The 12,089-nt window shown below is 43.9% G+C and overlaps 1 protein-coding gene across 11 annotated transcripts in view; it reads left to right on the forward strand.

The window, feature by feature from the left end:
* The window catches only part of tns1b (tensin 1b), a 192,158-nt gene that overhangs the window by 55,979 nt on the left and 124,090 nt on the right, over positions 1-12,089 (forward strand). For all 11 annotated transcript variants that reach the window (XM_036139696.1, XM_036139691.1, XM_036139694.1 and 8 more), the window contains exon 2: positions 9,154-9,268. In XM_036139696.1, coding sequence (XP_035995589.1) covers positions 9,154-9,268 — 115 coding nt within the window. The remainder of the gene's footprint in view (positions 1-9,153; positions 9,269-12,089) is intronic.

Here is a 12,089-nt window from a genome sequence, read left to right on the forward strand (position 1 = left end):
AAGTAATCGGCGGTGGCTGCCATTAATACTGAAGCCCCGAGCTCCCAACCCCCCATAGCTGTCCTCTTCACCCATGTCTCGCCAATCAACTGCTGCAGCCCCCCTCCAGCCCACCCAAACAATAAACAAGTTCTGAGAGCGACTGGTGCATTGCTAATGATCGGAAACAATTAAGCCCGCACAAAAGGGAGCGTCCTACTATACCGCCTGGTATTGACTTAGTATCTGGAGGTTAAATGGCTGCAGCACTGATTTCTGGTGAGGCCAGCAGGGCTAAAATGAGCCGGTCTGATGAGAGCCATCTTTTGTTTGGCTTTTTAGGAAGAACAAGTCAGGCTACCGGCTCCTCGAGTTGATACAGGGAATTAGTCCATGGGTGTGAAAGGTTTGCAGAACCGTGTGTCAAAAGAGAACCGCCACATTATTTTCTATTCAGCGACGCACACCAGCAGCGTCTGGGTGGCGTCCAACACTTGAAAGCCAAGAGCCAGTCAGTCCATTTCAAAGCGCTGCTGTCCAGATCCTTCAGGACTTCTGCTGAAAATTATCCACAGCAGAGTTCTGTAATGGTTTTAGCAGGACTGGTCCAGCTTTGGCTAACAGGCTCAGTTTAAAGGACGGTGGTATACGTCGTGGTGCGCACCTCGAGTCGTGTCCGAGCAACGACGTGGAACTTGACTTGGACTCGAGCTAAACAATTTTTATTTCACGAAATAAGAAAAAAAAATTCAGTTTTGTTAGATCTTTCAAGGAAATTAGGGTTTCCCATCTGAGTTACTGTGGTATAAAAACATTATGCGAAGTACATCTAGGTTCTCTGATGTTTCTCGACGGTGTATTCCAGTAAAAGAGGTTAGCTGCAGCTTCCAAGCTTTTTTTAATTTATTTTTTTATCGCTGCCATTGAGCAGTATTTATTGCCAGAAAGCTGCAGATCACAGCCCAGATCTCCTGTTAAAAGGTGCGTTTGATTTATTGATCAAGAACAGTCGCAGGTCGTAGCCTTGTAGCAATAAACTGACCTCCCAGATGGTCTCTAGATGTCTCCTAAAGCCGGCATAATGTTCTATAGTAATGGATCGGACAATCTGAACACATAGATTAACAGGTGCTAATCAAGGCAGCACCAATACACTGGTGGTTCTTCATAATAAAAGCACTCGATTTGGAAAAACGAGATGAAAACAGCGCTAACCTATTTCTAACAATGTTTTTTCAAAGCATGTTTGTATAAGATAAATATACTTTATTAATTTGCAGGACAATCCAAAGTTGTTGATCTTTTTTCCACATTGAATTAAGGTTTCGTAGAAAGTTAAATGTTCTGTGTGAACATAAAGATGATAACCTGCAGCAAGGCAGGGTTACAGGCAGCATAGACGATATGTTTGACACGAAAATGTTAATTTCAGTCACTAAAGACTCAAAAAGTACCCAGAACCTGCTTGAACAAAATGACTTGTGGACATATCGAAATATATCAGTTCAGATGCTCCTAGCATTTCATAGCCATAGGTAAAGTTACCCACCTTGGCCTTCTTGTCCAACATTAGTGTCTGACCTCAGAAATGCTCTTTGGAAGAAGGGCCAAAATTCCCACAAACCCTCCTATATTTTATAGTAAAGTTTTCCTAGAAGAGTAGATTGGATGTGTTTTGAAAGGCAAATGACCCAATACCCTTGACAACATTGTATAACTTCTAAGAGCTGTGAAATAGTCTTCATTCAATATTCTTATTAAGCTTTAGAAAAACTTTGAAAGACCTCCCAAAGTCTGGGAGACTTAACAGTCCAGTCATTTTAAAAGAGGGTCAGACGGTTTAGTTAATTGGAAGAAAATTACAAAGAGATAACAGCTGGGTGGAGTCTCTTGGGCCTCAAACCTGCATTAATTTAGGACTTTAACCAATTTTCTTAGGTTACACAGGGACCCACTATACAAAGATTTGATAAACTGTTTGTTCCAAGCGCTGAACAGAAACCCAAAGAACAATTGATCGATTTCACTCAGAGATTCCAAGAAAGTTTGATGGCTTGGGAGGAAATAAATGTAAAGAAATGAGAGCTGAAGATATTTTATTGGTGAATAATTTAAGCATAAACAGAACAAGTGGGATACAAGTGGAGGTCCTGATCCCCCACCTAACTCTCCCAGTGGCCCTGTGACTGGTTGAGTCTGAGAATTTGCATGGGCAGCGGCTGGGAGAGTTGGAGAAGAAGCCAATAGACTGAATAGACTCCTGAAGCTGAGACTCTGCGGTTGTTTTATTGAAGTAGTGTGGAGGTTTGTGCTTGTGAGGGAAATCTGGGTAGGAATTAAAAGGTCTGCCTTTCTTTAACCACTCGTTACTGCCATGGATTCACGTTAAACTGCCCAAGCAGCTTCACGCAGCTTCGCATACTTGAGCGTTAGGTTTGCAAACAACCCAAGTTTAGAACCGCTTTCAGATGTGGGAGCACAGACCTAAAGATCTGAAAGGTGCTTGAAGTATGAACGCTGTCTGGGAGAGGGACTGTATACTGGGAGGAAGGAGGAAGGATATATGCTGGTGAAGATTCTCAGTCATCCAGGTCATGGTCATTCCAAAAAAGTAAAAAACAAAGCAACTGGACTTGTTTTTCGTAGTTGAAGACGTTTTGCTTCCTCTCCAGGAAGCTTTCTTAATTCAAAAAGTCTGGAGTAATGTGGAGTAACAAGCTTTATACTACTGTCCAACAAAGGCCCTGTAATGGCTTAGATAACATGCAAATTCAACCGAAACAGCTCCACCCCTTAGGAGAGGAAGCGAAACGTCTTCAGCTACGAAAAACAAGTCCAGATGCTTTGTTTTTTACTTTTTTTGGGAGGAAAGATATAATATTCCCACCCAAAGTGACCAAATGAGTCCTAAATACATTTATCAGAAAATAGGAAATAGGTTGTGCTTACCTGCTGTAGAAGCATTCGGCATGTAGAGGTGAGTGAATCTTCAAAAGCACAGACCGAGCGTCCGCATAGAGTTGGATAGTGTAACGTTATTATTACTGTTACTGAGATATTTGAGCAGCCCTTCCATTTCTTTCATTGCAATTAATCTTATTGGATGGAGAACATCTGTCAACATCACTCTTAATGTCCTGCCACTGATTCTGAGTTGTGTTTAGGTCTGGACTTTGACTAGGCCAATCAGCTTTGATCTAAACCATCCCATAATATCTGTGGCTGCGTGTTCAGGGTGGTAGTCCTGCTGGAATGTGAACCTCCATCCCTGTCTCAGGTCTCCGGCATCATGCTGCCACCTCCATGTTTCGTCAATATGATGCAGAGTTAACTTTCCACCTCTACACATGGGGTTTTAATCTCCTCTGCAGTTTGTCCACTAATGTTTCTTGATGGAGCTCTGAGGAACAGCTGGGTAAACACAGAGAATAAATTGCACACATCTGGACTCTACTTTGTGTTGGTTTATCTCATAAAAATCATCATCGTTTAACGAGTAAGGGTGAAAGTGTGCAAGCACTATTAGTACTGATGCAATGCCGTGTTTGTGTTACTTAATTGACACTAAAACACTCTGAAGTTTCCATGAATAACAAAGTTGCTGGAGAGCCCGAAGGATCCGGCTGGTGTTTGGCGTCCTGATTATAATCTTACCCCCCATGTTTCAGTTCATTTTATCAGGAATCTGGAAAATGTCCTTGATGCAAAAATCTTTCCTAATGACAGAACTTTGAAACGGGCCAAACACCCCCCGCATGGCAACGACATTCCTGTACAGTATTCTGCAGAAGCTTCCTGGAAATGGCCCAGAAAGCATGCCAAAGGGTTAAGAGACCGTTCTGTTGGCATCCGGGGGAAGCAGGATGGTTTTGAAAGACCCCATCATGAACCCAGACGGTTCAGGAGCTCTGGTCTTATCCTTTAGTCCTGACCCTGACTCTTCAGAGGAGCTTTTTAGGATTAGTGGATCCGTACATTACAGGGTTAGAAGAGATTTGGTTAAAGAGTTTCATGGCTTCATCAGTCAAACAGTCTAGAATAGAGTCTGAGGATAATGACCATTTTATGATTCCCACATTATCATTTTGACCGAATATATTAAAGTATTCCACTTATCGGCCTTCTCCAGTCTCCCTAAACCCAAATCCTGATCATCACCCCTGCAGATGCCAGGGCTTTGGATAAGGGTCTGCAGCCATGCAGGGACCTCCATCCTTCTCCTGCCAACATGGCGCATCCTGCACAGCCACGGCCATTATTTCAGTCTAAACAGATTAAGCTAATCCCGTTATGTCGTAGTAAGGCGTAGCCGCGAGATGGAGAGAAGGGTTGGCTGTTCTGCTGTTGCCATGTGGCTCTGAATCAAACAAACAGTGAGCTGTCACACGGATGAACAGCAGCAGGAACATGACGCAGGAGATAGAAACACATAGCAAGGGGGGAAAAAAGCTGACTTTCTAAATGTTTAAAAAGAATTGTTCTTAATGACGACAACCAGAAAGCTTAATGTTCCTTTTTCAGGCCTGCAGCCAAAAGATGGACTGCAGTGATGAAACGTAAGTTTATTTAAACCTGGGGGTTTATGACCAAAAACCTGCAGATCTGATGACATTCAGCCTCATCTGGGGTGCAGAAATTCAATTAGGAGGAAGAAAACTGCAGGAATGTCATAAATAACGTTGATGAAAACAACCTTTCATTGGTTTATTTTGAAATTAGTGTTTAATTTTATTATCTCGCCAACCCACAGTGCTGCGGCGATCAATACGAGTCCTTATGTGACCGGCTGAGCTGTGCTCCCTGTATAATGACCTCGTCACTTTGCTCTCATGATAAAATGTGATTTATTCACTGCGTGAACTGATGAAAGCTTGTTTCCTGGAAACCATCAGGAGAAAAAAAAACAAACAGCAGAATTTAAATCAGCTCCCAACAAAGTTTCTTACGTTCAAACTTTAAGCTTTTGGATTCAACACGTCGCTTTAGTGTGAGATTATTGTGCAGAAGGGAAAAGGGTTACGTCTGTTCTGCTTGATCTTCTATATTATCTAAGGCATGATCCCTCCATGAAGCCCCTCGATATGCCGGAGATATGGTCGGTTTTCTAAGCCTGCCCAGCTGTGGAACAGAGGCTGCGTCAACGAGAGCTTCCTGCCCTCAAAGCGCATCCATTATGTGTCTTTCATCTGTGCACAGAAGCCAGCTGATGCATCTAAAGGCCAGCAGGCATGCATACAGGCCCAAGGAAACGGATCCAGGAGCAACTTTTATTATTTCAACTGGGTTGTGAGAAAAATCAGCAGAAGGGCATAAAATCTGTCTTCTACTTTTATGCATTCTGCTAATTTTTCTGAAGTTTTTTTTTTTTGTGTGTGGCTGAGAGAGAAGGGGAAGACATGCAGGACCTCGGCTCTGCATACAGGTACAGCTCAAAAATGACAATATTGCATAAAGGTTTGCCTGTCATTTCAGAAAGTTAAACAGTTATTTTATAGAAATTCATCACAGTGAAATATTTCAAGCTTTTATTTCTGTTCATTTTGATGATTATGGCTTACAGGTAAAAAAAAAACATCAGTGTCTCAGAAAATCACATTCGACTCATCATAAAAGGATGTTTTAAGCACAAATGTCAAGCTTGTGAAACTTATGTCAAATTCTGTGCATCAATACTTGGGCCTCTTGCATGAATTCCTGCATCATTGCGCCAAGACATGGAGATCGCCTGTGGTTCTGCTAAGATGTTCTGAAAGCCCAGATTGCTGCCTTCAGGTCCTCTGCCTTGTTGGCTCTCACGTCTTCCTCTTGACAACAGAGAATTTTCTACAGGGTGGACCCGGTGCCAAGTTCTGCTGGAAAATAAAACCAGCATTTCCATAAAGCTGGTCAGCAGAGGAAAGCAGGAAGAGCTCTAAAATGTCCTGGTAGATGGCTGCTTTGGACTTCAGAAAACCCAGTGGACCAGAACCAGCAGATGACACGGCACCACAAACATCACTGACTGTGGAAACGTCACTCTGGACTTCAAGCAACCTGGATTCTCTGCCTCTCCTCTCTTCATCCCGACTGTGGGACCTTGATTTTCCAAATTAAATGCAGAATTTACTTTCATCTGAAAACAGGACTTTGGACCAATGAGCAACAGCCCAGTTCCTTTTTTTTACAGGAAATTCCAGGTAAAATGCTTGTAGCTCATGTCTAGGATTCGCCTGTGGGTCGTAGCTCTTGATTCACCGACTCCAGCCTCAGTCCACTCCTTGCGAAACTCTCCAAAATCTTGAATGAATCTTACTTGACAATCTTCTCAAGGCTGCAGTTCTCTCTGCTACTGGTCCACCTTCTCCTACCACACTTCTTCTCTCCACTAAATTTTCTGTTATAACCCCTTCCAGAACTCAGCAATGACCTTTTTATAGCTTCCCTTCCTTGTTAAGAGGGTCGATGACCATCTTCTGGACATCTGTCCAGTCATCCATGATGGTGTCGCCTGCTGACCCAGAGCGAGAGACGTTTAAAGGCTCAGGAAACCTTTGCAGGTTAATTGTCTGAGTTATTTAGCTTATTAGACACCATGAGTCTCCAATAATGACGTTATTTCACAGTATTCTAATCTTCTGAGACACGTAATTTTGATGACTCTGGCCACACATAATGAAAACCCAACATTCAAAGAAATAACAGCTTGGAATGAATCACTGTGTGTAATGATTCTCTGAGTTTCACTTTCACCTTTCTTGTCCACCCGGACATTTTTTCATCATAGGTTCTCTTGAATTACGAGAGACAAAATGAGAAAACAGGAAATCACATTGTAACGATTTTTTAAATAATTTATTTGTAAGCTATTGTGGAAAATAAGTATTTCAATAACAAAAGTTCTACTCAGTACTTAGTAGCATGATCTGTGCGGGCAGTGTCATAAGTCAAATGTTGACCCGGTTTGAACACTGTAGCTGGTTTTCTATGCAGATCTCCTCTGGAGCAGAGATGTTTGGGCTGTCGCTGGACAACACAGGCTTTCAACTTCCTCCACAGATTTTCTATGGGGTTGAGGTCTGGATACCGGCTACGTCACTCCAGGACCTAGAAATGCTTTTTATGGAGCCACTCCTTTGTGTTTGGGATCATTGTCGTGCTTTAAGATCCAGCCATGTTCCATCTTCAATGCTCTCAGTGATGGAAGGAGGTTTGGCTTCAAATCTCATGATAAATGCCCTTGTTCATTCTTCCCTTAACACGGATCAGTCGTCCTGTCAGCTTTGAAGAAAAACAGCCCCAAAGCATGATGGTTCTTCCCCCATGCTTCACAGCTGCTATGGTGTTCTTGGAATGCAACCTAGCATTCTTCTTCCTTCAAACACGACGAGTTACGTTTGTGGCAGCAAGTTCTACTTTGGTTTCATCCGACCACAACATATTCTCCCAGTCCTCTTCTGGATCATCCATGTTCTCTCTGGCAAACTTCAAGTCGAAGGAGATTATCAGTGGTCCTCGTACGTCTTCCGTTTTCTTACAATTGCTCCCACAGTTCACACCAACCTGCTGCCTATTGTAGCTCCACTCTTCCCAGCCTGGTGCAGATTTACAGCAGCTTTCTTCAGCTCATTGGTCTTAGCCATGGATGAGTCTTTTTCACAGATAAGTTCAAACAGGTGCCGTTTATACAGGTAACTAGTGGAGAACAGAGAAGCTTCTTAAAGAAGAAGCTACAGGTCTGTGACAGACAGACATCTTGCTTGTTTGTTTGTGGTTGAACAAATACTTAGTTTCCACCATAATTTAGAAATAAATTCTTTAAAAATCCTACAATCTGATTTCCTGTTTTTGTTCATTTTTGTCTCTCATAGTTGAATTGAACCTTTGATGAAAATAACTTGTTTGCCCCACTGTATCCAAAGGTCGTCCCCCATAGTTCCCCCTGGTAGGATGAGGGTGCAGCGTAAGGTTCTGTTGGTGCCGACCTCGCCTCTGTAAGCTTTACTGTAGCTTAAATGAATCAATGTGACGCTCCATGATGTTCTTGGTGTTCCCGTTGGTAGTTAATTTGCTTTCCCTGGCAGCAGAAAGGCTTCATTAACAAAACTTTGCCTTAAAATTCTTCTTAGCGTAAATGTTATTTTTTTCCACAGAATTTCTAAACCTTAGTTATTTCTGATTAAACCTCCTCAGGTTTTTCCTTTGTTTGATCCGTCACTCGATCACTCAGATGACCTCCACCACGAAATTACTCTGTTTGCTTGTTTTGGTGAAATTCGACAGAAGTAAAGGTGGCTTAACTGCACCGTCACTCCCAGGGTGCTCGGCTTCCAGGGAAAATTGGGACCAGCTGAAGAATCGCTGCACCGAGCTGACGTCTCCTGCCTCTGAGGGGCAGCCTGCAGGTCGGGTTATGAAAACACGGCGCAGCTTCCTTGGAAAGAGGCTGCAGGAAAATGGTCACACTTTGGAGTTGGGTTTACAAAGCAGGCAGGAATTGGTTCTGGTGGAGATGGTGCATGGGATCCGTGGGGAGAACCATTAGAGTCTCTAATGTCAAACTCTAAATTATGTCGCTTCATAGCCTTTTATTTGGGCCTCTACCTTCTATGGAAAACTATAAGTAAAAAAAATCTAAAATAGTCTCAACGAAAAGAGAATAATTAGTCTCACTGCAAAAATGGATTTAAATATAAGCAACGCTTTCTTAAAATTAGTGCATTTGTCCTGAATTTGAGCAGGTAAATAAGATTATCTGCTGCTGGAATAAGATTTTTTCCGATTAGAATAGGAACAACTCATCTCCATCATGTTATTTCAAGTGCAGTTTATGTAATTATCTTATTTTAGGGGTCAAAATACTCATTCCACTGGCAGATAATCTTATTTACCTGCTCACATCATGGATAAATACACTCATTTCAAGAAAAGTTCACGTTTTTTTTTAGTTCCCTTTTTGCAGCGATTACTGCTGCGTACGAAGACGTTTCAAATGGAGGGAGTTGAAGCTTTCTGTGCATCGTCTCGTCTGCTCATCATTCATCGTTGAGGTAGATGCTGTGATTCCTGCTGCGGTTCTGACCAGCATGGTCCAGAGTGTGTAGGCAGGGATGATGGCAGGAAAACAGGTCTCTGCTTTAATATAAACCTCCTGATCTGTCAGCCTGATTAAGACTTCTCTTGTTTCTCCTCCTGCAGCCGGAGGAGTTGGAGGCGCTCCATTCTCACACGTTCCGGGTGAAGACCTTCAAGAAGACCAAGCACTGCAGCGCCTGCAAACAGACCATCGTCCAGGACGGCCTCGTCTGCAGAGGCGAGTGAAATCTGTGTTTTTGCCCACCTGTAACGCTTTAACGTCTCGCTTTCCAGCTGTAACAGAACCTGTAAGAGACCGGCCTTCAGTATCAAACCCGGCCTTAGATGCTGCTGTCAGCTCAGACGGAGGCTGGAGGCAGCAGAACCACCTTAGTACTGGTACCAGGCTGCAGAAACGGACCACATTCAGTGGTTGGACGCCAGTCTGAGGCCGTTAACCCGACCTTCACGCTGCTTGTACAGATGACACAGCTGCAGAGGTCTTGGTGAAGCTGCGTCATGCTCAGAGCAGACAGCAGTTTCACAAAGACCGCTGGGACAATGAGGGAGACGTCTGTCCCAGGCAGCGTCCTCCTGAGGTCATCTGAGGCGGCGCCGGGGTCGGACCCGCAGGTCCGCTCACTGACAGCAGAGGGCAGAATAAGCTCCAGGGAGGCTGAAGGTCAACAGCTTTCAATTTCCTTAATGGAGTTTATCCACCAGGCTTTGTTGTCGACCACAGAGAGCGTCATGCAGCGCGTTTTTCCTTCCAGGCACTCCCCCCTCCTTCTAAATCTGCTCTGATTTGGACTTTTGCTGCTTTTTTCATTTATTTTTTGTCACGTTTTCATTTAAGGCACTCAGCCAACGTGAGCCATGAAATCTTCAGCTGTTTAAAGTGTGCGGCGGCCATTTTGGCTCTGATTGCTGGAGGATTCAATTCTTAAGTGAACTGAATCTTGTGTTTATATTTTCCAGTATCTAGAGACCAAGAATCAGCTTATCTGGTGCACAAACACATCTTTTTCTTTACACTGAGCAGAATCCAATCTCTTTTTTTTAGAGAAAACATTACTGAGATGTAATGTTTTCTCTAAAAAAAGAGTAGAACCTGAGAGCAGTTTTGCTTCATGGGACGACGTGCTGTCCCGGTTTATAATAGATAAAATATGGATTTCTACAGTAGTAAAGACTTATAAGCCAATTAAATCACTGAAAAACGAGAAGCATTCATCAAAGACAATTTGCAGAAGGTTTCATGATGTTTACTTTTTTTTTTTTTTACATTTTTGGTCACACATTCTTACATTTTAATGGAACTTGATGGATTTTAATTTCAACAGAAGTTTGTTCTTATTTTAATCATCATCATCATCATCATCATCATCTGTCATTACAATATACATCGAAAATTTGTTCTCTGCTTTTAACCCATCACTCTTGGGGAGCAGTGGGCTGCTGCTGTGGGGCGCCCGGGGAGCGTTCTGGGGTTAAGGGTCTTGCTCAGGGACCCAGAGTGGCAGTCTGTGGGAGTTGAACCCAGGACCTCCGGGACACAAGCGCAACCACTAGGCCACCACTCCCCTAATTTGAACGGTCTCCCAATGCTCTTTCAGCTTAAGTTGAATAAAATAAAAATGAAAACTAAAGGGCTGAACCAGTTCTTTAGTTATTAAAGGAGACTAATAATTAAAGTGAGAGAGACAGAAAACCAGAGTTTGGCTCCAACAAGGTGATTCCCTCCAGGAGAGGATCTGCTGTAGAATGACGCATCTTTGCTGGACCTTTGTCCAGACACCACCTCTGAACTGGACTCTTCATCTTGTTTTTCATGCACAATATTTTATCATTCTGCAACAAAAGATGAAAATTAGTTTAACAAAGAAGCCAAAGTCGAAATCATAAGTCTTTAAAGCCACCCAGGAAGCCTGGAGAGCTGCTGATCAAGACCCCTTTCTAAGATTACAGGAAGGTCCGGCTTCACTGATGGGACGATGGAGGTCTGAGGCACTTGCTCGCTTCTTCATCTTTGTCATTTCATTTGTTGTTAAGCAAACAGCTGAAGGTTTCTGTTTGCTAAATCAGACGCACGTTAACTTAAAGTGGGTCTGAGCTCCATGCAGGACTTCAGGCTTTCTGTTGTCCCTGCCGCCTGCAGGAAACGTCCCACAGCCGTGCAGCAGCAGCCGTGCCTGTGCAGTAAAGCTGCTGCCGCCTTCTTCTGCACACAGACTGACACTAGAGGGGAGAACGTACGACCTCGGCCTTCTCTTCTCATCGTGTTGTTGTGGAAACGTCTGTTTTCACACCGATAGCATCAAACCCAAGCTTGCGGAAATGAATGGATGTGTGCTTTGGCACAATGGCACGGTGGTACTACTGCTGCTGGTGGTGCTGGTGGTGGGGGGTGCAGGATTGCAGCTCTTGTTCCAAACCGGACTCAGGTTCGGCCCGGGTACGTAGCTCTAAGAACCCCTGGGGTACATTTTCCACAGACTGACAGAAGCTTTAATGATGGAAAATAGTCTATTTTTCTTTAGATGTTACAGATGATCCCGCAGAACCACGCTGAGGTTCTCCGTTTGCTGGGTGACGCTCATAAAATCCTCCTGATGTCGCTGAACCTCTCCGTGTCCAGCCGTGTTCTGACCTCAGGTGATGAGAGACGGTCCAGTTAAAGTCTGACGACGATCGTCCCGTTCTAAAAATAAACCCGACCCATCCTGCCAGCTCGTCTCGGCTAAACGCTCCCCGCTCACGTCTGCAGGGACGGTCGCCGTAGTGTTCCCATAAAGTGCCGCAGAACGCCATCGTCTGTTGGAAGTGATTAATGGGAGAAGAAGAGCGCCATGACGAGCTACGCTGATTTAATTTAGCTCTGATATTCCCCAGCTGCATCTGGGTCCGTCCATTAGGCCGGGTAAACCTGGGGCTGGTGTGTGTGTGTGTGTGTGTGTGTGTGTGTGTGTGTGTGTGACCAAAAAGTGAGCAGGACTCTCTGCAGAGGCAGCAGACGTCCACTGCTCTGGTTTCCTGTCTTCCCTGCTTCCCGTTAGCAG

The sequence above is a fragment of the Fundulus heteroclitus genome, chromosome 7, assembly GCF_011125445.2.
Source record: "Fundulus heteroclitus isolate FHET01 chromosome 7, MU-UCD_Fhet_4.1, whole genome shotgun sequence".
Taxonomy (NCBI): Eukaryota; Metazoa; Chordata; class Actinopteri; order Cyprinodontiformes; family Fundulidae; genus Fundulus; species Fundulus heteroclitus.